At 47.2% G+C, this 24,975-nt stretch overlaps 1 protein-coding gene across 1 annotated transcript in view; it reads left to right on the top strand.

Annotated features, from left to right (window-relative positions):
- MOGAT2 (monoacylglycerol O-acyltransferase 2) overlaps positions 1-23,049 on the top strand; it is a 28,857-nt gene extending 5,808 nt beyond the window's left edge. The window contains exons 2-6 of the mRNA XM_066594145.1: positions 1,870-2,048; positions 15,393-15,597; positions 15,776-15,950; positions 16,479-16,678; positions 22,764-23,049. Of these exons, the coding sequence (XP_066450242.1) occupies positions 1,870-2,048; positions 15,393-15,597; positions 15,776-15,950; positions 16,479-16,678; positions 22,764-22,918 (914 nt within the window). The 3' untranslated portion in view covers positions 22,919-23,049. The remainder of the gene's footprint in view (positions 1-1,869; positions 2,049-15,392; positions 15,598-15,775; positions 15,951-16,478; positions 16,679-22,763) is intronic.
- The last annotated feature ends 1,926 nt before the right edge of the window (positions 23,050-24,975 follow it).

The following is a 24,975-nucleotide window of genomic DNA, read 5'->3' as shown; positions in this document are numbered from 1 at the left end:
GCTGTGTGTGTGGCATGCATGTAACAGTGCTGTGTGTGTGATGCATGTAGCAGTGCTGTGTGTGTGATGCATGTAACAGTGCTGTGTGTGTGGCATGCATGTAACAGTGCTGTGTGTGTGACATGCATGTAACAGTGCTGTGTGTGTGACATGCATGTAACAGTGCTGTGTGTGTGACATGCATGTAACAGTGCTGTGTGTGTGGCATGCATGTAGCAGTGCTGTGTGTGTGTGTGGCATGCATGTAGCAGTGCTGTGTGTGTGTGTGTGGCATGCATGTAGCAGTGCTGTGTGTGTGGCATGCATGTAGCAGTGCAGTGTGTGTGGCATGCATGTAGCAGTGCAGTGTGTGTGGCATGCATGTAGCAGTGCTGTGTGTGTGGCGTGCATGTAGCAGTGCTGTGTGTGTAGTGTGCATGTAGCAGTGCTGTGTGTGTGACGTGCATGTAGCAGTGCTGTGTGTGTGACGTGCATGTAGCAGTGCTGTGTGTGTGACGTGCATGTAACAGGGCTGTGTGTGTGACATGCATGTAACAGGGCTGTGTGTGTGGCGTGCATGTAGCAGGGCTGTGTGTGTGTGGCGTGCATGTAGCAGTGCTGTGTGTGTGTGTGGCGTGCATGTAGCAGTGCTGTGTGTGTGTGGCGTGCATGTAGCAGTGCTGTGTGTGTGGCGTGCATGTAGCAGTGCTGTGTGTGTGTGGCGTGCATGTAGCAGTGCTGTGTGTGTGGCGTGCATGTAGCAGTGCTGTGTGTGTGGCGTGCATGTAGCAGTGCTGTGTGGCCACCAGAAACACTGGTACTATAGGTTTCTAATAATTACTATTTTTTTCCTATTGACCAGCAGCATCTGGACGCATTTGTATTTTGCTAGAAAAATCACCACTGCGCCAAAACACCAAAAAGTTGATATTTTTGTGTGAAAAACATCTAAATTTACATTTCACTTTAACCCTTTAAGGACTAAGCATGGTAAATTAAAGGCACCTGCAATCTAGCAGGAGCAGGTTGGGTCTTCGGCTGTAACTATCAGTCGAGGACGCAGAGGAGAAGGCAGAAGCGTTTTTTTTAAGCTACATAGCGCTATAATCCAATACTATACGAATTATATATCAAAACGAGGAGCCCGATCCCATACTTCAGTTTAGGGTAGATAAACTAATTTTAAAAATCAACAACTATATAAATTTAACAAAATCATTTTTTTTAACCCTAATTAAACTAAAAAATGGCAAAAAGTCAGTGAAAAAAAGATTTAAAAAAAAGAGCCCCAGAAAAAAAACACAGCAAAAATAATTTTGGTAGCTGAAGAAAAAAAATAAGGCAGTATAACCACAACATGGGTAAAATCCCTAAAAAGTGTCCGGTCCTTAAGGGGTTAAAGGGGTCATCCAGAATTACACATAGTGCCTTCTGCCAGAAACAGCACCACTCCTGTGCACAGGTTGTGTCTGGTATTGCTGCTAAGCTGCATTGAAGTGAATGGGGGCTGAACTGTAATACCAGGCACAACCTGTGGACAGGAGTGGTGCTGTTTCTGGAAGTAATTTTGGGCAACCCCTTTAACTCTTTGCTTTCCATATTGCCCAGTTCAGAGGGGATGCTGCGTGCCAGGGTCCGGCTAGTTGGGATTGGAACAGGATTTCAGAAAGCTGTGCGAGCAGGACCGGATCAGGATGAGCTTCAGACGGTGGTGCATGTAAATGCAGGCTATTGTATGCTGCTATCAGCCAGTCCAGACTGGGGAGAGCCTGACTAGTGTTTTGCAATTATTAATCAATAGGTTGTGCCCCATATATCCAGTGCTGTTGTTCTCTGCTATCAGCCATTCCAGGCTGTGACTGTAATGATTGGTGTCTCTCCTCCCTACAGCGCAGACCTGCATCTTCCTCTTCTTCATCCTTCTCTTCACCCGCTTATGGATAGTCAGCGTCCTGTATGCAGTCTGGTGGTTTATAGACTGGGACACCCCTAGCCACGGGGGCCGGAGGAGCCGCTGGCTACAGGAGGGGGTGGTATGGAGATACCTCAGGGACTACTTCCCTATAAAGGTAAGTGTTCAGCAATATTAGGAGAAACGTGGAGGAATATGGAAAAAAAAGCTCCCCGGCCGCATCAGCCTTAGGGCTCCTTCACGGAGGCGATCGCCGTTTTGCGCTCAAAAGTTGCTGCAAGATCACAACTTAGTTCCCGCGATGTTTGAGCGACAGCCATGCTTTTCCTGATAATCTCGTATCGCTTCACTGCCGCCCGTGATAAAAGTGCATGATTTCATTAGCGTGAAAGTCAATAGGACTTTCTAATGCGATGCGCTAAAAAAGAGGCTCCAAACGGAAACACGGGCCATAAAAAAAACATTAAAAAAAGCAAAACGCAGAAAGATGGGACCTGCGGGAAGGAAACCGCTGGAAATCATTGGAAATCATCTGTTTCATGATTCTGCTTTTTCGCTCACTTTTGCATCACGCGATGTCATCGTAAGTGTGAAGGCGCCCAATGGTTGCCGTCAAAGTGCTGATGGTAATTGTATAGTAGCGGCTCATTCACATGAGCAGATACGCGCAGCGTATTACACAATGGACAGATCCTTTAGATTTCCTTGGGTTTGTTCACATGAGCGGATTTTTTCACACATTCTGCAATTGTGGGAAAACATACCCGGCATGACTTACTTTAGTGTGTATTATGCATCACAATAGGCCACTGAAGTGAATGGGCGGGCGCAAATATCCAGTGAAGGCACAGGAAACCCAACAGGGTACTAGAGCCTCCATGTCCATCCGTATCACATCATGTATCCAAGCTAGAGGCGGTACAACAGGATACTAGAGCCTCCATGCCCGCCCGTATCACATCTTGTTTCCGAACTAGAGGTGGTACAACAGGATACTAGAGCCTCCATGCCTGCCCGTATCACATCTTGTATCTAAGCTAGAGGTGGTACAACAGGGTACTAGAGCCTCCATGCCTACCCGTATCACATCTTGTATCCAAGCTAGAGGCGGTACAACAGGGTACTAGAGCCTCCATGCCAGCCGTATCACATCTTGTATCCAAGCTAGAGGCGGTACAACAGGGTACTAGAGCCTCCATGCCCACCTGTATCACATCTTGTATCCAAGCTAGAGGCGGTACAACAGGGTACTAGAGCCTCCATGCCCGCCTGTATCACATCTTGTATCCAAGCTAGAGGCGGTACAACAGGGTACTAGAGCCTCTATGCCCGCCTGTATCACACCTTGTATCCATGCTAGAGGCAGTACAACAGGGTACTAGAGCCTCCATGCCCACCTGTATCACATCTTGTATCCAAGCTAGAGGCGGTACAACAGGGTACTAGAGCCTCCATGCCCCCCGTATCACATCTTGTATCCATGCTAGAGGCAGTACAACGGGGTACTAGAGCCTCCATGCCCGCCCGTATCACATCTTGTATCCAAGCTAGAGGCAGTACAACGGGGTACTAGAGCCTCCATGCCTGCCCGTATCACATCTTGTATCCAAGCTAGAGGTGGTACAACTGGGTACTAGAGCCCTCCTGCAAGGGGTCGGTTCTCCACACTATGGCCGCCTGCAGACGGGCGGAAATTCCGCGGCGGGATTTCCCGCGGAATTTCCACCCATGGAAGCTGCCATAGGATTGCGTTAGCAAACGCAATCCTAGGCAGACAGCTGCGGTTTGTCTGCGCGAAATCTTGCACGGCAAACAAACCGCAGCACGTTCTAGTTCTGTGCGGCTGCTGGCTCTGGTCTGCGCATGCGCTGGCTGCCCGGCAGCTGGCGCAAGAAAGATCCAGAGCTGCGGGGCGCGGGTGAGTACGCGCTGCTCTCTGCAGGCGCTCGGGTCGGGTCCTGCGGCAAGAATTCTCGCTGCCGGATCCGGCCCGGACGTCTGCAGGCGGCCTAAATCATGCTTTTGCTCCGATATTGTAACCACTTATAACAATGTTACAATCACAGAGAAAGTTTCCTCCATCCGACAACTTCTAGGGGAGGGAGGGTACTGACTCTATGTGTGTGTGTGTGTGTGTGTGTGTCTGTGTGTCTGTGTGTGTGTGTGTGTGTGTGTGTATATATATACTCCTTCCAGGGGAGGGTTGGTTTTGACAATGAGGGTATATCGGCGCCCTCTAGTGGTCTGATACATTATATGTAGATGTTCTCCAGAGGTCTGATTTGTATTATCATAAACTCACAGGGAGATCGGCGGGATCTGTTAGACTGACAGAATGCCTTTAGTTTTCAGCTGTAACCGCCTCTAAAGGTCAGATGAAGGTAATGAAACGCGTAGCCAAATAATGGGGTTCTGTCACTCCTTGGCCGCCTGTCAAGTTCACCTGCATTCCTTTTTTCTCCCAGTGAGTAGTTGATTTCTGCTCCGGAGGCGTCTCCTGGTCCGTTGGGTAGCTGCTGCTGTTACTAGCAGGTCGTTCAGTGTGTTGTGGCGCTGCACCAGCGCAGCGAGTACCGTGACCCCTATTGTTTGGCTTCCTTTTCGTCACCACTGTGCGGCACTACGGAGCGCTGCTTTCTCTGCTTTTGCAGTTGATTTGTATTATATCAGTTGCCCTCTAGTGGTCTGGCACAATATGTAGTGTGCCTTCTTGTGGTCTGATTCATAATTTTAAGTGTGCCTTCTAGTGGCCCAATTCATTATATGTAGCATGCCCTCTAAGGGTCTCAATCATGATATGTAGGGTGCCCTCTAGTGGTCTGTTTAATAATGCATAGGGTGCATTTTAGTGGCCTGATCCATAATATGTATGGTTCACTCTAGGGGTCTGATTCACATTATTTAGGGTGTCCTCTAGGGGTCTGATCCATAAAATGTAGGGCGCCTCTAGTGGTCTGATTCATATTACATTGGGTGCCTTTAGCAGTCTGATTTATAATATTTAGGGTGCTCTCCAGTGATTGGATTCATAGTGTAATGGGTGCCCTCTAGTGGTCTACCTGACTGGTGCATTTTTAGGGCTGCTCTTTTAATGCTAAAAGAGCCCCATCACTGCCCTCATATAGCCAACCCATCTGCTACCATCTTATGCCAGCTCATTCTCCACCTGCCATGCTCCCTATTTCATGTTCAAGGACCCAGTTGACAACAGAAGTGGCTGCAGGAGGCCGGTGTTTGTGCAGATATAAAAAACTGAAGCAACTTTGGAGATAATTATAACTAAATTTCTCCTTCCGTTTTGTGTATACAGCTCCTATCTAGACATATACGCCATCATGGTTAACAGACTGGCATCAATCATGGACACCTTTAAAGGCATAGACCTAACTGATACCACATTATACACAGAATAAGCCAGCAGTGTGTGTAATATTATTTATGGCCACTAGGTGTCATCAGTGTCCCTTCAGTAATGTGACCATTTGTATCTCCAGCAGGTGAAGCCAGAAAGCTTTAATGTTATTACCGACAGCTCAGAAACGCTGTTTTTTTTTCCTTAGGGAGATTACCTCCCTTATAAGCATCCCCCTTATTTGCATATTGGCCCCAACCAAGTTGCCATATTGGCAACTGGCCCCAACCCTGAGTCACAGGCTCCGCATGCAGCATCCTGAGGGCTCGGTGACAGCGGCTGGCAGGAAACAAGGCCGTTGTCCGCCAGCAGACGCTTCTGCACTGCATTGGCTCTGCTGCTGCTGGCGCGGCATGATGAAGGCATATGACAGGAGCAACCGGACACAGGTACCCCCTTGCTGCTGGCGTCAGCATGACGAAGGCCAATGACAGGAGCAGCTGGGTACAAGTACTCCCTTGCTGCTTGCGGCGGGATAATGAACGTTGATGACTGCAGCTTCTGGCCCCTAGTACACCCTCACTGCGGGAGACATGTGCTCCTCACAGCGGTAAGCCAGCGTTCAGCATGCTACGGACTGTTGAAGCTGTCCATCCAGCCAGTCAGTAGCTGTGGGCGTTCCCTGTACCTCAGGTCGGCCAACCCATGTCTCCACCCATTATTCTGGTGGAGACATATTACATTGTGGAGGTATTCTTCCATCTCCCTTATTTGCATATTACCCAGAAGAGCATGCATGGCCCAGGTGCTCTCCCTAAGGAAAAAGGATAGCATTTCTGACCCACATCACAGGCCTCTCTCTAGTAAAGCCAGAATCTTGCTGCATACTGATGAGGGACAAAACCCTGAAACAGCTGTGTATGGGTTCTGGCTTTGCTTTCAGTTCCCAGTCATTGTTACAAGGCTTGTATGAAGAGTCTAACATTGATGTTAGGGATTGCTGCCTTCCAATAGGTGGTGCTGTGGAGGTTCCATCTCCCTTATTTGCATACTGTCAGCTCAGATACATTACATCTCATGACCGCGCACAATGATGTTAGTAGGCTTCTTTCACGTGAGCTACAAACTCATCACTACAAAACGCCTTTATGTGAAGCTCCTGGCTTCTAACGGGTTCTTTCAGGCTGCAAATCATCTCGTGGAAGAGCCCGTTGGAACCCAGGAGCCTCACACACATGTGTTTTGTAGTCCGTGTGAAAGAGGCCTTAAAGGGAAACTTCGCCGTCCATCAGCTCCAGATGAGGCAGATCAGTTATAATCTAATTCTTCCACCAGGTGGCAGCATCACAGGGGATATCAAGCTGCTGTGCAGAATGCACTAGTGATGCGAGAGCGAGTGAAAACGCACGATGCTGCATGGAAAAAAATGGCAGCATCTCCTTTCTATTTGTGCGTTGAAGACAATGGGAGATCAATGCGATCTCCTGCGCGGCTGTGTCATCGGGGATGAAGGGAGCCCCTGCAGTGATTGGAGGACGTTTCCACGTGAAATCTCCAGGGGTTTTCAGAAGGATTGCGGGACGATATCGGGCAGTTCAGACAGCTGTATGCGTAACTACACTCGCCGGTACGCCGCAATGGTGTGCATGAACGAATCTTTTTTTTTTCCTCACCGGACATTCAAACTCAGCACTATAGCGCAGGAGTTTGAAAAAAACTGTGGGAAGTTAGGTCCTAATACTATATATAGGTGCCGCCTGGTCCTAATACTATATATAGGTGCCGCCTGAACCTAATACTATATATAGGTGCTGCCGGATGCTTATACTATATATAGGTGTCGCCCGATCCTGATACTATATATAGGTGCCGCCCGATCCTGATACTATATATAGGTGCCGCCCGACCCTAATACTATATATAGGTGCTGCCGGATGCTTATACTATATATAGGTGTCGCCCGATCCTGATACTATATATAGGTGCCGCCTGATTCTAATACTTCATATAGGGCCGCCCTATCCTAATACTATATATAGGGGCAGCTCGATCCTAATACTATATAGGTGCTGCACTATATATGGGTGCCTCCCGATCCCAATACTATATATAGGCGCTGCCCGATCCTAATACTATATATAGGTGCCGCCCGCTCCTAATACTATGTGTAAGGGTCGCCCGACCCTAATACTATATAGGTGCCGCCTGTTCCTAATACTATATATAGGTGCCGCCCGATCCTAATACTATATACAGTTGCTGCTCGATCCTAATACTATATATAGGGGCTGCTCGATCCTAATACCATATATATGGGTGCCGCCCGATCCCAATACTATATATAGCTGCCACCTGATCCTAATAATATATATAAGCGCCGCCCGATCCTAATACTATATATAGGGGCAACTTGATCCTAATACTTTATAGGCACTGCCCGATCCTAATACTATATATAGTGGCCGCCCAATCCTAATACTATATAGGGGCTGCCTGATCCTAATACTATATATAGGGGCTGCCTGATCCCAATACTATATATGGGTGCCGCCCGATCCCAATACTATATATGGGTGCCGCCCGATCCCAATACTATATATGGGTGCCGCCCGATCCCAATACTGTATATGGGTGCCGCCCGATCCCAATACTGTATATGGGTGCCGCCCGATCCCAATACTGTATATGGGTGCCGCCCGATCCCAATACTGTATATGGGTGCCGCCCGATCCCAATACTGTATATGGGCGCCGCCCGATCCCAATACTGTATATAGGGGCCGCTCGATCCTAATACTGTATATAGGGGCCGCTCGATCCTAATACTGTATATAGGGGCCGCCCGATCCTAATACTGTATATAGGGGCCGCCCGATCCTAAAACTGTATATAGGGGCCGCCCGATCCTAATACTGTATATAGGGGCCGCCCGATCCTAATACTGTATATAGGGGCCGCCCGATCCTAATACTGTATATAGGGGCCGCCCGATCCTAATACTGTATATAGGGGCCGCCCGATCCTAATACTATATATAGGGGCCGCCCGATCCTAATACTATATATAGAGGCCGCCCGATCCTAATACTATATAGAGAAAATTGCGCGAGATTTGTGCAATGCGAGACACACAAATCTCGCACGAATATGAACCCCTTTCTTTTTTTTTTTTTTATTCTTATTTTTTTTCCCGCATCGCAGTGTGGGAAAAATTACGGCATGTCCTATCTTTGGGTGTTCCCTCGGAACGCCTCGCATTGGCCATTGTTGTCAGTGGGACCGGCGCAGCATTGGACGGTGTGCGAGGTGCACCTGAATGCGATGCGAGGTTTCCCATTGAGGTTTCCCGTGATCCTGAAGTGATACGACTATTACTACTCTCCTGTGGGACTACAAGCCCCAGCATCCCATAGACCCCTGAGGGAGGGGGTGCTGGCTGCTTCCTGTACACAGGATGTTATTACCCAGCAGTAATAACAATACACGTAAAGGTAAAACATTAATCCGCCGCGGAACCCAGCGCAGCGACCGGAGGAAAACATGTTTATGCTGCGCTTTCCTGGAGGTGAAGGTCGTCGCAGCCGTAATCGGGGCAATCATTAACTGATCAAAGGAGCTTCTTCACTCAATAAATGATGGCGGCCGTGATCGCCAGGACCTCCGCTGCGCCCCCATTATCTCGAGGACACCCTGTGCTGACCTGCCGTTTATGACTCCCCCTGCTTGGGCGACACCTTCCTAGAAGCCGAGGACGCGATAAACACCACTGCTGCCTTATGTAATGAGAAGGTCGGCAGCTTTCTAATAAACGTTGTCTCCATTTTCACAACTTCTGCTTGCTGTCAGTGAATGGGAATATGCTTGTGTACATCCAGAGGCTGAAAGCCTGTACAGACCTGATACTTCTCACAGCTGAGGGTTTGTTGCTATTGCATCCAGCCTAGAGGAACATATATCACTGGCATAAATTCCTCTCCTGTCCTGATAGTTTGTTGCAATGTATCAGCGCAGGAAAAATGAACAGATCAGATCTGAATCCAGACTCAGACGATGGTGAATGGATACAATTGTGACTAATACCGGACTTCATGGCACAGTTCCAAATTTTGGGGGCTTTGCTGCTCTCCCAAGAGGCAGAAGACGTCCCACAGGGGTGAAATAAAATAAAACAAGTTATACTCTCCCCTTTCACTAGTGTCAGTTGCGCCAACACTGAGATCAGGGATTGCCCTCCGTGATCCCTATTACTGTGAGAGGGGTCACTGAGGGATATTACTCTGCAGGGGTCACTAAGGAGCACTATTATTGTGAGGAGGTCACTTGGGGACACTATTACTATAAGGGGGGCACTATTACTGTGAGGACGTTGCTAAGGGCCACTATTTTGGTTTCTATTCACTGACAGCAAGCAGAAAACTTGAAAATCGTGAAGAATCAAATCTCAAATGATGACAGACAGTGTCACCCCGACATGTTCCCTTTAGACTAGAACATCTAAAAACGTAAAACTATTTTTGGACGAAAGTCGCCCATGAAGGTCTACAGCTGCATGATTTGAGAGCGATTTTAATGCAAAAAAACATGGAAACCAGTTTATTGTTTTGTTTATTTTTTTTTTAAAGAAAGTGAACTGGGCTGTGGCGCTCCGGCAAGATTCCGTGCGGTCCTCAACAGTGACTGAGCGTCTCTTGCTGGTAATGGGGGTTGAATCCAGCAAGTGATTGGTTCACGAGCGCCACCACAGCCAATCAAAGTCGGCGCACGATAAACCAATCACAGCCATTCAATGATCAATGATATCATTCAATGAATGGCTGTGATTGGTTCACGAGCGCTGCTTCAGCCAATCAAAGCCGACGCTCGATGAACCAATGATATCATTGATCATTGAATGGCTGTGATTGGTTCATTGAGTGCCGGCTTTGATTGGCTGAGGTGGCGCTCGTGAACCAATCAGACTAATCGCTTGCTGGAGGCGGGGTATTCAAGCCCTGTCACTAGCAAGAGATGCTCCGTTGGCATTAAGGACTACATGGAAGCCTGCTGGAGCGCCACAGCCCAGCGGGAGAGACCTGGACAGCGCCTGCTAAGGGAATATAAGTCACCCCCCGAAAATAAGACCCTGTGCCTCTTTTTTTTTTTCTCTTTTTTTGGGGGGGGGGGGGAATTAATATAGCACCAGGTCTTCTTTTCTAGGAAGCAAGGTAGCTTCCTGTGGCTTTTTTCAAACTCCTGCGTTCTGGCCCCGTCAGCAAGGCAGAAGAAGGCACAGCTCCGCTCCGTACTGCCAAGCTTCGTTGCACGTACGACAATGTGTTTACGCCCAAAGGGCTCTTTCACACAGGGGAATTCACGCAGTTAACTTACATGTGCAAAAAAACCAGCGACTATTACAAGCAATGGTTTCCTATAGAAACATTCGGGTGAAAGAATTTTAGCCGTGCCAAAAAAATAAAAGAAAAAAATGTTAAAAAAAAAAAAATCGCACCTAAAAAGATGAGACCCGAGCCAATGAGATCCAGCAGCTAAAATGTCCTGCTGCGTGAAAAGATAGGACCTGAAAAAAACCAAGAAGCCTCCATAGACTCCTGTGGGAGACTACGCAAGGCGGCCAGCAAAGGGAGGATAAGTGATTTCCCGGTAGCAGTGAGAGATTGAGGAAGGCCCGGGGGGAACCGTTTTCTCAAGGGGCTGGAGGGATATCCCTGCAGGGGAACCCCGGTCTCGCCGCTGCTGGGGGATTCCTTCTTCTCCCTTCCAAGGGAACATCTCTCTCCCCACAGCAGGGATATCCCTCCAGCTCTGCTGAGATGAAGGGAAGCCCTGCAGAAAAGGGGGTTCCCTGGGGTTTTCCTTCAATCTGTCTCTCTCCTCCCGATGCAGCTCCCAATCGTGTGAATGGCCAGTTTCTCTGCTAATTAAGCTCAGGACTTGCTAACGGTAAATCATCCATTCACACGATTTTTTTGCTCGGCTAACTTCTGCGCGGTTTTGATGTCCATGTGAATGAGCCCTAAATATGCCGGTTTCCTGCGTGTTCACAGAGTATTTCCATTGGCTCGTTCACTTCAATGGCTGATTTTAGAGCATAATAGGCATCAAAATAGGACAAAATGGGACAGAATAGGACATGCTGCATTTTTTTTCAAGAGACCGAACTTTGCGTGAAAAAACACACACATGAAATCAGTGGGTTCTATTCACTGCGTATAATACCCTGCCCATGTAAACGAGCCCGAACTGAAGGACTTTACATCTTCGAAGACGGATACAACTTGCAGCGGCCCTGAACTTGTACTATGAACTGTAACGGAGTCGCCGGAGCGTTCTAAGCCGTGACGCTGAGTAATAAAGTGTGTGAAACGTCCAAGTGTTCTACCGCTGATCTATGCAAGGAAACTAAGTGACGTTCCAACACCCCCGTAAGGATATTTATCCACCTTTCGGATCAGTGCTCCATCCTTTATCTGTTCCTGCACCCTCCTACCCCCCCAGACATTGTAAGACCTGTCGGGGTGTCTGGTATTGGTATGGAGACACTCTGTACAAACATGATTTATCAAAAAACTCAAATCCCGTAGACGTAGCTGTCATTCTGCTGCAGACCCCGTCCTGCGGTTCCATCTCCGGCAGATCTGTAATGATGAGTTGTGGTGATTAGATGGAAGGTCTTGTCACCGGAAGCCCTAAAAGTGGTTCCCCCCTTGGCCTATAAGAGGCTCTCGGAGGCTTTCACCCCGTTGAGCTGGATGGTTGTATTGATGAATTGCCCCCCAGCGGTTGTTCTGACCAGACTGTTAGGGGGTGTTGGGACCAGTGGATGGGAACACACAAGGTGACCTGGCTCAGGACCCCCCGACAGACCACCAGTAGAGAGGAGCATCTGACCAGACTGTTAGGAGGTGTTGGGACCAGTTGATAGGAACTCACAAGGTGACCGGGCTCAGGACGCCCCCTACAGACCACCAGTAGAGAGAAGTGTCTGACCAGACTGTTAGGAGGTGTTGGGACCAGTTGATGGGAACTCACAAGGTGACCTGGCTCAGGACCCCCCGACAGACCACCAGTAGAGAGGAGCATCTGACCAGACTGTTAGAAGGTCTTGGGACCAGTGGATGGGGGCACACAAGGTGACCGGGCTCGAGATGCCCCCGACAGACCACCAGTAGAGAGGAGCGTCTGACCAGACTGTTAGAAGGTGTTGGGACCAGTGGATGTGTTAGGACACACAAGGTGATCGGGCTCAAGACGCCCCCTACAGACCACCAGTAGAGAGGAGTGTCTGACCAGACTGTTAGGAGGTGTTGGGACCAGTGGATGTGTGAGGGCACACAAGGCAACTGGGCTCAGGACCCCCTACAGACCACCAGTAGAGAGGAGCATCTGACCAGACTGTTAGAAGGTCTTGGGACCAGTGGATGGGGGCACACAAGGTGACCGGGCTCGGGACGCCCCCGACAGACCACCAGTAGAGAGGAGCGTCTGACCAGACTGTTAGCAGGTGTTGGGAGCAGTGGATGTGTGAGGTCACACAAGGTGACCGGGCTCAGGACGCCCCCTAAAGACCACCAGTAGAGAGGAGCGTCTGATCGCCCGACAAGCACCAGCAGCTCCAACTGTTCTGTTGTCCCCCATCCAGAGACAGGGGGCGCCATCGTTACACCCCTGTGTCTGTCAGAAACCATTTCCAGGCGCTTGGCTGAAGGACATTTGGTCTCACAGCCCCCATTACATGTACGGCGTCTGACCCCCACTGTCGCCCCCATTTGCAGTGATAGGGTGGGTCACAGGAAGCCCCCAAAACATTCTCACACTACAGTGGCTGCCTGGTGCCAGATTTATCACTAGTAGAACATGTATGGGACCATCTCGGACACCAACTTCCACAGCCTACTATTCTGCACAATCTGGAGGCAAATGTGGAACAATGTGCAGCAGGATACAATACAGAACCTGTATGTCTCCATGCCTGCCAACAGGGTACTAGAGCCTCTATGCCCAAGTATCACATCTTGTATCCAAGCTAGAGGAGATACAACAGGGTACTAGAGCCTCTATGCCCAAGTATCACATCTTGTATCCAAGCTAGAGGCGGCCCAAGAGTGTACTAGAGCTTCCATGCCTGCCCGTATCACATCTTGTATCCAAGCTAGAGGAGATACAACAGGGTACTAGAGCCTCCATGCCCGGCTGTATCACATCTTGTATCCAAGCTAGAGGTGGTACATCAGGATACTAGAGCCTACATGCCTGCCCGTATCACATCTTGTATCCAAGCTAGAGGAGATACAACAGGGTACTAGAGCCTCCATGCCTGCCCGTATCACATCTTGTATCCAAGCTAGAGGCGGTACAACAGGGTACTAGAGCCTCCATGCCAGTTTTTATTAGGGTACTGGAGTTATGGGGGCACTACAATTATCAAGGAGGCACTATAGATATGGGAACACTGTAGTTATTATGGGGGCGCTGTACCTGTGATTGGGAGCTGTTATCGTTATGAGGACAATGTGGCTGTGATAAGGACCCGGTGGCTACAACTAGTGGCAGATATGGCCGCTATGGAGATAGTACGGCTACTATGGGGCTGTAGTTGTGCAGGACTCTGTGTGACTGTTATGGGGGCCCTGTGGCTGTTGTGATGCGCTCTTTGTTTATGAGGCCGGGCAGCAGACTTTGTTTTGGATATGTCACTTATTGGTGACCGCGGACGGACGCCAGGGGAGGCCGATTTTCATGCTTTCAGTTCAACTGGTTTAGGACATTAAAACAAAACTTCTGGCCCTGAGAGCAGCCGCGTCCATGGCGAAACTAGCGATGTGACGAGTTTAACCGTGTCTGTTCTAAGGAGGAATCCACAATATATCACACTGCGGCGAGACGGACGGCGACCATTATATTTGTGGAGATGTTTCCCATCAGAATATACATCAATTTATGACATCAGTTAGGCCCAATGCACACGGGCATCGTTACACTGCGGATCAGGGGCGAGCCTATGCCGGTGGAGGCTGCAGCAAGTACAGTCCATAGGGTGGCTAAGCAAAACACTTCCATGCCCACGAGCGGAAATCAGCTGGGGAATCCGCGTCATCGCCAGCGCGACAGCTTTGCAATGCGCATGTGCAGTGGCATGCCAGCTGGCACATCCGCAGCGCAGAGAGAAGACGCTGGACAGGAAAGCTGGGGGTCACCTAGGCACAGGATCTGAATCCGACCCGGCCGCGTGCATTTTGCCTTAGAGAATGTATGTACACAGTGACTCCACCAGCAGAATAGTGAGTGCAGCTCTGGAGTATAATACAGGATGTAACTCAGGATCAGTACAGGATAAGTAATGTATGTACACAGTGACTCCACCAGCAGAATAGTGAGTGCAGCTCTGGAGTATAATACAGGATGTAACTCAGGATCAGTACAGGATAAGTAATGTATGTACACAGTGACTCCACCAGCAGAATAGTGAGTGCAGCTCTGGAGTATAATACAGGATGGATCTTGGGATCAGTACAGGATAAGTAATGATTGTACACAGTGACTCCACCAGCAGAATAGCGAGTGCAGCTCTGGAGTATAATACAAGATGTAACTCAGGATCAGTACAGGATAAGTAATGTATGTACACAGTGACTCCACCAGCAGAATAGTGAGTGCAGCTCTGGGGTATAATACATGATGTAACTCAGGATCAGTACAGGATAAGTAATGTATGTACACAGTAACTCCACCAGCAGAATAGTGAGTGCAGCTCTGGAGTATAATACAGGGTGTAACTCAGGATCAGTACAGGATAAGTAGTGTATGTACACAGTGACTCCACCAGCAGAATAGTGAGTGCAGCTCTGGAGTATAATACAGGATGTAACTCAGGATCAGTACAGGATAAGTAATGTATGTACACAGTGACTCCACCAGCAGAATAGTGAGTGCAGCTCTGGAGTATAATACAGGATATAACTCAGGATCAGTACAGGATAAGTAATATATGTACACAGTGACTCCACCAGCAGAATAGTGAGTGCAGCTCTGGAGTATAACACAGGATGGATTTTGGGATCAGTGTAGGATAAGTCATATAATATGTAATACCGTGTCTCCATGTAACATCTAGATTTATTTCTCTTGTTGGTGAAATTTTACATCTTTTGCAGTTGATTAAAACAACAGATTTGGATCCAAGTAAGAACTATGTTTTTGGCTTCCATCCACATGGGGTCCTTATAGCTGGAGGATTCACAAATTTCTGCACTGAGGCCACTGGATTTTCTGACCTGTTCCCGGGAATTACACCGTACCTCCTGATGTTACCACTTTGGTTCCGGGCACCATTTTTCAGGGACTACATTATGACCGGCGGTAAGTACTACACAGGGGGGTGTGGGGGGGAATCCTCGCTAGAACTATTTCAGTCCTGTCCCACCATATTACTCCTGGCTGCAGCAGCGAGCGGGTTGGATGTATCTGATCCTTTCTTACAATGTGGAATAAACCATTGTTTGCTTGCAGATTTTCTAAGTACATTGATGTCTTCCAGGACTGATCCCATCTAACAAGGAAAGTGCTGCCTACGTGCTGAGACAAAAAAAAGGGGGAACCGCCGTAGTGATCGCTGTGGGCGGAGCCGCTGAATCCTTGGATGCTCGACCTGGTGCTTGTAGCCTACTGCTGAAGAACAAGAAGGGATTCATTAAACTTGCCATTGAACATGGGTAATTTATGTATCAACTTTTTAATGTAAATATAAAGCTGCGTCCAATATTATGCACCTTCAGAGCTGAAATCTCTCTTGTTCAGTGTCTGCACACAGCTTCTTCTGGCTATTTGCAAAGTGTCTTTACAATAGGCATTGTCTGAAATTGGTCCCACTGTAATATAGTAGCTTAGCAAGGTTGTTAGCAGTGCGTCTGCTGATGGTTTCCACTAACAACCAGCAGAACGGTGAATGCAGTCATGGAGTATTATACAGTTTGTTACACAAGGTGTATCAGGCAGTATGTACCAAACAATACCTTTCTTCTATGCATTATAGAAGCTTAGCTAAACTTTTAGGGCAAGTTTCTCAGCAAGCTTGCTGACTGTTTCCCATAATAACTAACAGAACTGTGCAATGCATGATATGTGATGGAATGTATATCTGTATATGCGCTGCCAAACAATGCACATAGACCCTTTATGAGGACTCCAGAACTATAAGTAACGCTTCAGTGGGATCGTCCTCTTTTATCCGTGTATTTTAGGGCTTCTTTGGTCCCAATATTTTCATTCGGCGAAAATGAGCTCTACGACCAAGTGGAGAACCCGAAAGGATCATGGCTGAGAACAGTCCAGGAGAAGCTGCAGAAGCTCATGGGAGTGGCGCTGCCTCTCTTCCATGCCCGGGGGGTCTTCCAATACAGCTTTGGTCTAATACCATATAGAAGGCCCATAAACACGATTGGTAAGTTGGGGGGCTGAACGGTTTCAAGACGAGCCCATCTCATCTCTTAATTTCACCTATTATGACAGCATAGCAATCCTTTCTATATGCCCCATATATTACACCAGCAGTACATGTGTATATAATTATATACAGAAGATCCCCAGGTTATACCAGCTGTACATATATAATTATACACAGGAGATGCCCAGGTTATACCAGCATGCTCATATCACTATATACAGGATGTATACCTTATACCAGCTATATATATATATAATTATTAGCTGATATACCCGGCCTCGCCCAAGTTAATTTGTAACAGGTGTTTACGTGTTGTTTGCACGGAAAATTTTATGAAGTCAAGGTTACTTTAGAGTAACAATGGAATAAAATATGTGTACACATAGAGGAGCATTAGATTCTCCTCAGACTGCATGTACCGATGTCCCTCTGCAGAATGTGCCACCACTCTCCTTATTTAGACCTATAGAATGCTCGTGCCAAATTTCACACTTGCGCAACACCGAGAAGTTACATTACATAGGGGTGCACTTACTGTTGTAATTAGCATTGAATAATCGAGTTGTGACCCCATTGCTTTTGCTATTTAGGACCTAAAGAATGGTCATGCCAAATTTCATGCATGACACCGGGAAGTTAGAGAATTAGATTAGGTACATTACATAGGGGTGCCAATACTTTTGCACTTAGCAGTGAATTGTGCCCCCTTTACACTTTTTATTTAGGACCTAAAGAATGGTTGTGCCAAATTTCATGTTTGTACGACATCCGGAAGTTAGAGAGTTAGTGGCAAGTCAGTCAGTGAGTCAGTTAGTGTGTCAGTCAGTGAGGGCTTTCCCCTTTTTATATATAAATATACAGGAGATACCCAGGTTATACCAGCATGCTCCATATCACTATATACAGGATGTATAACTTATACCAGCTGCACATATAATTATATACAGGAGATGCCCAGGTTATACCAGTATGCTCCATCAAAGTGCTAATGACCACTTGTCAGTCTTTCCCTGTGTGACGTGTGAGTTGATTGCAGAGCCTGACAGCACCTGTGAATGTCAGTTACTGGCTTAGCTCTGCCCCCTGATCACATGACAGTTACATCATCACATGTCATTTATCCTTTGTGTACTGAATGAGCGATTTAGGGGCGGACTACATCCCACACAAACCCCTATGGCCTCAGTTGCTATGGATACACCAGTATTCAGTCTGGCAGTTTGTATGTTGTGAGACAGCTGCACACCTGTGTGGAGACTCCAATAAATGACACCTCCCAAATGTCCACATACATAGCTGGCGGTGCATACTGACCAACAACATAGCAGCAAAATCCTTCACCGCTATCTTCACATCTCTTGACTGATATCATGTCATCTCCAGTGCTAATGCCGCCAAAACGAGTCCAACCTTCATCTAATCGTCAACCATTGTCCAGTATTGGAACTCACTGTCATGCAAACATGTCACCACAGAGGGTTCAACGCCGCTGTGAAGCTAATGCAGCTTACATGTACAGCAACAAGCCACGATGTCACCTCAGCTACCAGCTGAAGTTTGTAAATCTCGTGCAGCTGATATGAGAAAGCTATGAGTGAACATGTCTCCTCAGCGAGCAGCTGAAGTTCATAAATCATGTGCAGCTCATGCGAAAGCAATAAAACAGAAGTGTGTGTGACGTGCATGTAGCAGAGTTGTGTGTGTGACGTGCATGTAGCAGAGTTGTGTGTGTGACGTGCATGTAGCAGAGTTGTGTGTGTGTGATGTGCATGTAGCACAGCTGTGTGTGTGTGATGTGCATGTAGCACAGCTGTGTGTGTGTGTGATGTGCATGTAGCACAGCTGTGTGTGTGTGTGATGTGCATGTAGCACAGCTGTGTGTTTGTGTGTGTGATGTGCATGTAGCACAGCTGTGTGTTTGTGTGTGTGATGTGCATGTAGCACAGCTGTGTGATGTGCATGTAGCACAGCTGTGTGATGTGCATGTAGCACAGCTGTGTGATGTGCATGTAGCACAGCTATCTATTATCTATCAAACACCATAGAGACACATGTATGGGATGAACACTGTGTCCAACCTTTATCTAATCGTCAACCATTGTCCAGTATTGGAACTCACTGTCATGCAAACATGTCACCACAGAGGGTTCAACGCCGCTGTGAAGCTAATGCAGCTTACATGTACAGCAACAAGCCACGATGTCACCTCAGCTACCAGCTGAAGTTTGTAAATCTCGTGCAGCTGATATGAGAAAGCTATGAGTGAACATGTCTCCTCAGCGAGCAGCTGAAGTTCATAAATCATGTGCAGCTCATGCGAAAGCAATAAAACAGAAGTGTGTGTGTGATATGCATGTAGCAGAGTTGTGTGTGTGTGTGTGTGTGTGTGTGTGTGATGTGCATGTAGCAGGGCTGTGTGTTTGTGTGATGTGCATGTAGCAGGGCTGTGTGTTTGTGTGATGTGCATGTAGCACGGCTGTGTGTGTGTTTGATGTGCATGTAGCACGGCTGTGTGTGTGTGATGTGCATGTAGCAGAGCTGTGTGTGTGTGTGTGTGTGTGTGTGATGTGCATGTAGCAGAGCTGTGTGTGTGTGTGTGATGTGCATGTAGCAGAGCTGTGTGTGTGTGTGTGTGTGATGTGCATGTAGCAGAGCTGTGTGTGTGTGATGTGCATGTAGCAGAGCTGTGTGTGTGATGTGCATGTAGCAGAGCTTTGTGTGTGATGTGCATGTAGCAGGGCTGTGTGTGCGTGATGTGCATGTAGCAGGGCTGTGTGTGTGTGATGTGCATGTAGCAGGGCTGTGTGTGTGTGATGTGCATGTAGCAGGGCTGTGTGTGTGATGTGCATGTAGCAGGGCTGTGTGTGTGTGATGTGCATGTAGCAGGGCTGTGTGTGTGTGATGTGCATGTAGCAGGGCTGTGTGTGTGTGATGTGCATGTAGCAGGGCTGTGTGTGTGTGATGTGCATGTAGCAGGGCTGTGTGTGTGTGATGTGCATGTAGCAGGGCTGTGTGTGTGATGTGCATGTAGCAGGGCTGTGTGTGTTTGTGTGATGTGCATGTAGCAGGGCTGTGTGTGTTTGTGTGATGTGCATGTAGCAGGGCTGTGTGTGTTTGTGTGATGTGCATGTAGCAGAGCTGTGTGTGTTTGTGTGATGTGCATGTAGCAGAGCTGTGTGTTTTTCTGTGATGTGCATGTAGCAGGGCTGTGTGTGTGTGATGTGCATGTAGCAGGGCTGTGTGTGTGTGATGTGCATGTAGCAGGGCTGTGTGTGTGTGATGTGCATGTAGCAGGGCTGTGTGTGTGTGTGATGTGCATGTAGCAGGGCTGTGTGTGTGTGATGTGCATGTAGCAGGGCTGTGTGTGTGTGATGTGCATGTAGCAGGGCTGTGTGTGTGTGTGTGATGTGCATGTAGCAGGGCTGTGTGTGTGCGTGATGTGCATGTAGCAGAGCTGTGTGTGTGTGTGATGTGCATGTAGCAGAGCTGTGTGTGTGTGATGTGCATGTAGCAGAGCTGTGTGTGTCTGTGTGTGTGTGATGTGCAGGTAGCAGAGCTGTGTGCGTGTTACATGCATGTAGCAGAGCTGTGTGTGACGTGCGTGTAGCAAAGTTGTGTTTGTGTGATGTGCATGTAGCAGAGCTGTATGTGTGTGATCTGCATGTAGCAGAGCTGTGTATGTGATGTGCATGTAGCAGAGCTGTGTATGTGATGTGCATGTAGCACAGCTGTGTGTGTGATGTGCATGCAGCTGTGTGTGTGTGTGTGATGTGCATGCAGCAGAGCTGTGTGCGTGATGTGCATGTAGCAGAGCTGTGTGTGTGATGTGCAGGTAGCAGAGCTCTGTGTGCGTGTTACATGCATGTAGCAGAGCTGTGTGTGATGTGCGTGTAGTAAAGTTGTGTTTGTGTGACGTGCATGTAGCAGAGCTGTATGTGTGACGTACATGTAGCATTGCTGTGTGTGATGTGCATATAGCAGAGCTATCTATTATCTATCGAACACCATAGAGACACATGTATGGGATGAACAATGTATGTGGCACAGCTGTGTGTGATGTGTGTGTAGCAGAGCTGTGTGTGATGTGCGTGTAGCACAGCTGTGTGTGTGTGACGTGCGTGTAGCACAGCTGTGTGTGTGTGACGTGCGTGTAGCACAGCTGTGTGTGTGTGACGTGTGTGTGTAGCACAGCTGTGTGTGTGTGTGACGTGCGTGTTGCACAGCTGTGTGCGTGTGACGTGCGTGTCGCACAGCTGTGTGTGCGTGTGACGTGCGTGTCGCACAGCTGCGCGTGACGTGCGTGTCGCACAGCTGCGCGTGATGTGCGTGTCGCACAGCTGCGCGTGACGTGCGTGTCGCACAGCTGCGCGTGTAGCACAGCTGTGTGTGTGATGTGCGTGTAGCAGAGCTATCTATTATCTATCAAACACCCTAGAGGCGCAATGAAGGTGACATCATTACAGGTCCTAAACCAGCAGCCGTGTGCTTACAACTCCAATTCGTTCACTATATTATATTACTAAGTGGCCCATTGTGCCACCAGAAACACTGGTTCTATAATTTTCTAATAATTACTAGTATCATTATATGCAGGGAGATGTATAACATATGCCAGCTGTACATATATCATTATATACAGGAGATACCCAGGTTATACAAGCATGGTCCACATCACTATATATAGGAGATGTATAACTTATATACAGGAGATACCCAGGTTATACCAGCATGGTCTATATCACTATATACAGGATGTATACGTTATACCAGCTATACATATATAATTATACACAGAAGACGCCCAGGTTATACCGGCATGCTCCATATCACTATATACAGGATGTATAACTTATACCAGCTGTACATATATAATTATACACAGGAGACGCCCGCCCAGGTTATACCAGCACTGTCCATATTAGTATAATAGATCAGCAGGCTGGCTCTTGTGATCTTCGTTTAGCCCGTCCTCTCTATGGAGACTGTGGAGTGTGAGTGGACATTAGGACAATTATGTGCTGCTATTAATACCGCCTTCTGGTCAGACAACCTGTGTAATAGTATCTGCTAGTACATGGTGTACAATGATGTATTTGTATGTCACATTAGTCCTGGTCACCAGAGGAGTTATACATCGATCAGTCATGGACGAGCCCGGCGGCCGGTCAGCACTGATAGCCGGAATCATTGTCAGGAGGCGTATCGTCTGTCATGTGACCGGCGTCTCATTACTTAAAATGTCCCAATGTTGGCATAGGGGCCGCTCTGTCATCCTTTCCACCTCATTGGGATTCCATGTCCCCCTCCAGTCCCCGCATCTCTAAGGCATAATCAATTATTCAAATGTTTTCCTAGAGTTCAGCACAATTACACCAAGATACCTCCGTAATACATCATCCTCCAGCTCACTGACAGCTACACATATGCAGGATGACTAATCCATCTCCTGTATAGAATTATATATGTACAGCTGGTATAAGTTATACATCCCCTGTATATTGTGATATGGAGCATGCTGGTATAACGTGGGTATCTCCTGTGTATATAATGATATACGTACAGCTGGTATAGGTTATAAATCCTGTATATAGTGATATGGACAAGTTGGTATAACCCAGGTATCTTCTGTATATATTGATATGGAGCATGCTGGTATAACCTGGGTATCATCTGTATATAATTATATATATATACAGCTGGTATACGTTATACATCCTGTATATAGTGATATGGAGCATGCTGGTATAACCTAGGTATCTCCTGTATACAATTATATATGTACAGCTGGTATAAGTTATACATCTCCTGTATATAGTGATATGGAGCTTGCCGGTATAACCTGGGTATGTTCTGTATATAATTATATATGTACAGTTGGTATAAGTTATACATCTCCTGAATATAGTGATATGGACCATGCTGGTATAACCTGGGTATCTCCTGTATATAATTATATATGTACAGCTGGTATAAGTTATGTATCCCCTGTATATAGTGATATGGACCATGCTGGTATAACCTGGGTATCTTCTAGTATGTATGTATAAGTATATACCAACTGTATATCTCTTTACCTTTACAGTTGGGAAGCCTATCCCAGTGGTGGAGAATCCCAACCCTTCCGTGGAGGAGGTGGACCGCATGCACAAGCTCTACATGCAGAAACTCTCTGAACTCTTTGAGGAACACAAGACCCTTTATAATGTCCCGGCTGACAGACATCTGACCTTCATCTAAGAGCGTCTCATTGGTGGACATTGTGCTTCCCGCTGATACACTGAAGCTGCTGCTTAATCTAATTCTAATCACCACATTAATAATAGTATCGTAGGACATCTGCTAATTAACACCGAATCAGCCAAACGTTTGGGACAAAAAAATTCTATAATTTTCTTAAAACAATTTTGAATTTTGTTATGAAGCTTTTTTTCCATCCGATGAGGTTTTTTAAGAAATAAAATTATTTTTAAGTATTTTTTCAGCTCATTGTTTTTTTTTGGTTTTTTTTTATATCAGCTTCTTAAACATAAACATTAAATAACTCCCAGTAGCTGCATTTATATCCATAGGTTATACCATAGTGTCTGGCAGATACACGGCCCACGTCTGATGAGGAGGAGTGCTCCACTGTTCCCATGACTCCAAAGGAGTGAATGGACGTGTGACCAAGGGCATACATAGAAATGATCGTGCCCCATTGCCAGTGCCAGTCCCAGCTTAGATGGCACAGTGTGTGGATTTTTTTTTTTTGCTGCCCCTCCATCATAAATAAAATAAAATGTTATAAAAAAAGATGATAGATATATATATGGCACTGATAGGCAGTCTAGAAGACAGCTGCATATCCACTCCAAAACAGCTCAGTCAATACAGCCCCAGAACCAAGCTCACCACATAAATACAGCCCCAGAACTTAGCACATAAATAAGGGAAAGCCCGACCTCACTACATAGACACAATGATGCTGATGGGCTGACAGCGGTGCCACAAAACATCAGAGGGGCAGATGCAGAGACCAGGGGATGATTATTGCCCCAACCTACACCTGCCTGGTGCCCTCCTACATGCTTGTAGCCGGCGTCCTATGTGACTGTGCAAGTCGCATGTAGCTAAGGTTGGCCATCCCTATAACAAGTCAAAGTTGCGCTCCCCTCAAAGAGATAAGATTTGGCCAATGTAGAAAGCTCAGCCTCCTTACACAGCGGTGGCAGCAACAGCCATCGGCAGGCCCCTTTTATTGTACTATGGTGCCACTTGTGCAGGAAGCAGGGGTCAGTCTAAGCCTGCGGTCTGCAGTAGTCCAGGGCTTCCCAGCACCATTGGAGGCACACCACTATCTCTATTTATGTTCTGTCTGGATGTGGCGGCCCGCAGCAGCCTGACCAAGTGGGAACAGAAATACCCTTGCTTTGGAGATCTCTGTGATCCCCACACCTGATTTCCTGCAGGTCTCTGTGTGTTGCAGCCACTTCCATGTAGTGCAGCCTCTTGTCTGATACTTATCGGGTACCATCTTGATAGTGAAAGATTTTGGTTTTACTTTCACAGCTGTCACATGATGTATCAGCTTAACATTAGCTGGAGGCTGCACTATTTCTGCCTGCTGGGAGGAACAGTTGAACTATAACCTTCAATATTCATCTAAATAAGCTGTAGCCCATGAGTGTAGAGTCCAGATGATGAGCTGTGATCTCCTCTGTTATAACTGTGTGACAGGAACTCTGTGATCATCATTAGTAACTGTGACAGGAGTGTCTGTGTCCCCCTTTCTGTGGTAGGTGCCTGCAATGGCATCACATAAACTGAGAAAACGACTATTTGAGAACACTTAAACCTAAGAAAATCAGAGCTGGCCAGAACTGAGATCACATGACCATCTGAGGAAAAGAGGCCGAGAGTCTCAGACAGAAAGGAATAACTAATCAAGTTAACACTGTCCCACTTATATATATTGGGGGGATAGCTACATAATAAATGGGGGGGGGGGGGATCACTAGTGTGGCCCTATAAGTGTCCTTAGCTGACAGTGGCGTTGGTTTCGTTACTATAGCTTCTCATATTTTCTTCGCTGACCAATTAACTGCAGTCTAATCCTCGAACAATTCTCTGTTCTATTCTTTGCTGGAAGTTGAAATATAAGTGACGTTGCCATGGTAATTAAGCCTTTTTAACCCCTTAAAGGGGTTGTCCCGCGGCAGCAAGTGGGTCTATACACTTCTGTATGGCCATATTAATGCACTTTGTAATGTACATTGTGCATTAATTATGAGCCATACAGAAGTTATAAAAAGTTT

This window comes from Eleutherodactylus coqui, chromosome 1, assembly GCF_035609145.1.
Source record: "Eleutherodactylus coqui strain aEleCoq1 chromosome 1, aEleCoq1.hap1, whole genome shotgun sequence".
Taxonomy (NCBI): domain Eukaryota; kingdom Metazoa; phylum Chordata; class Amphibia; order Anura; family Eleutherodactylidae; genus Eleutherodactylus; species Eleutherodactylus coqui.
Note: the sequence above shows the minus strand (reverse complement) of the source record. Positions and strands in the feature narration are given on the sequence as shown.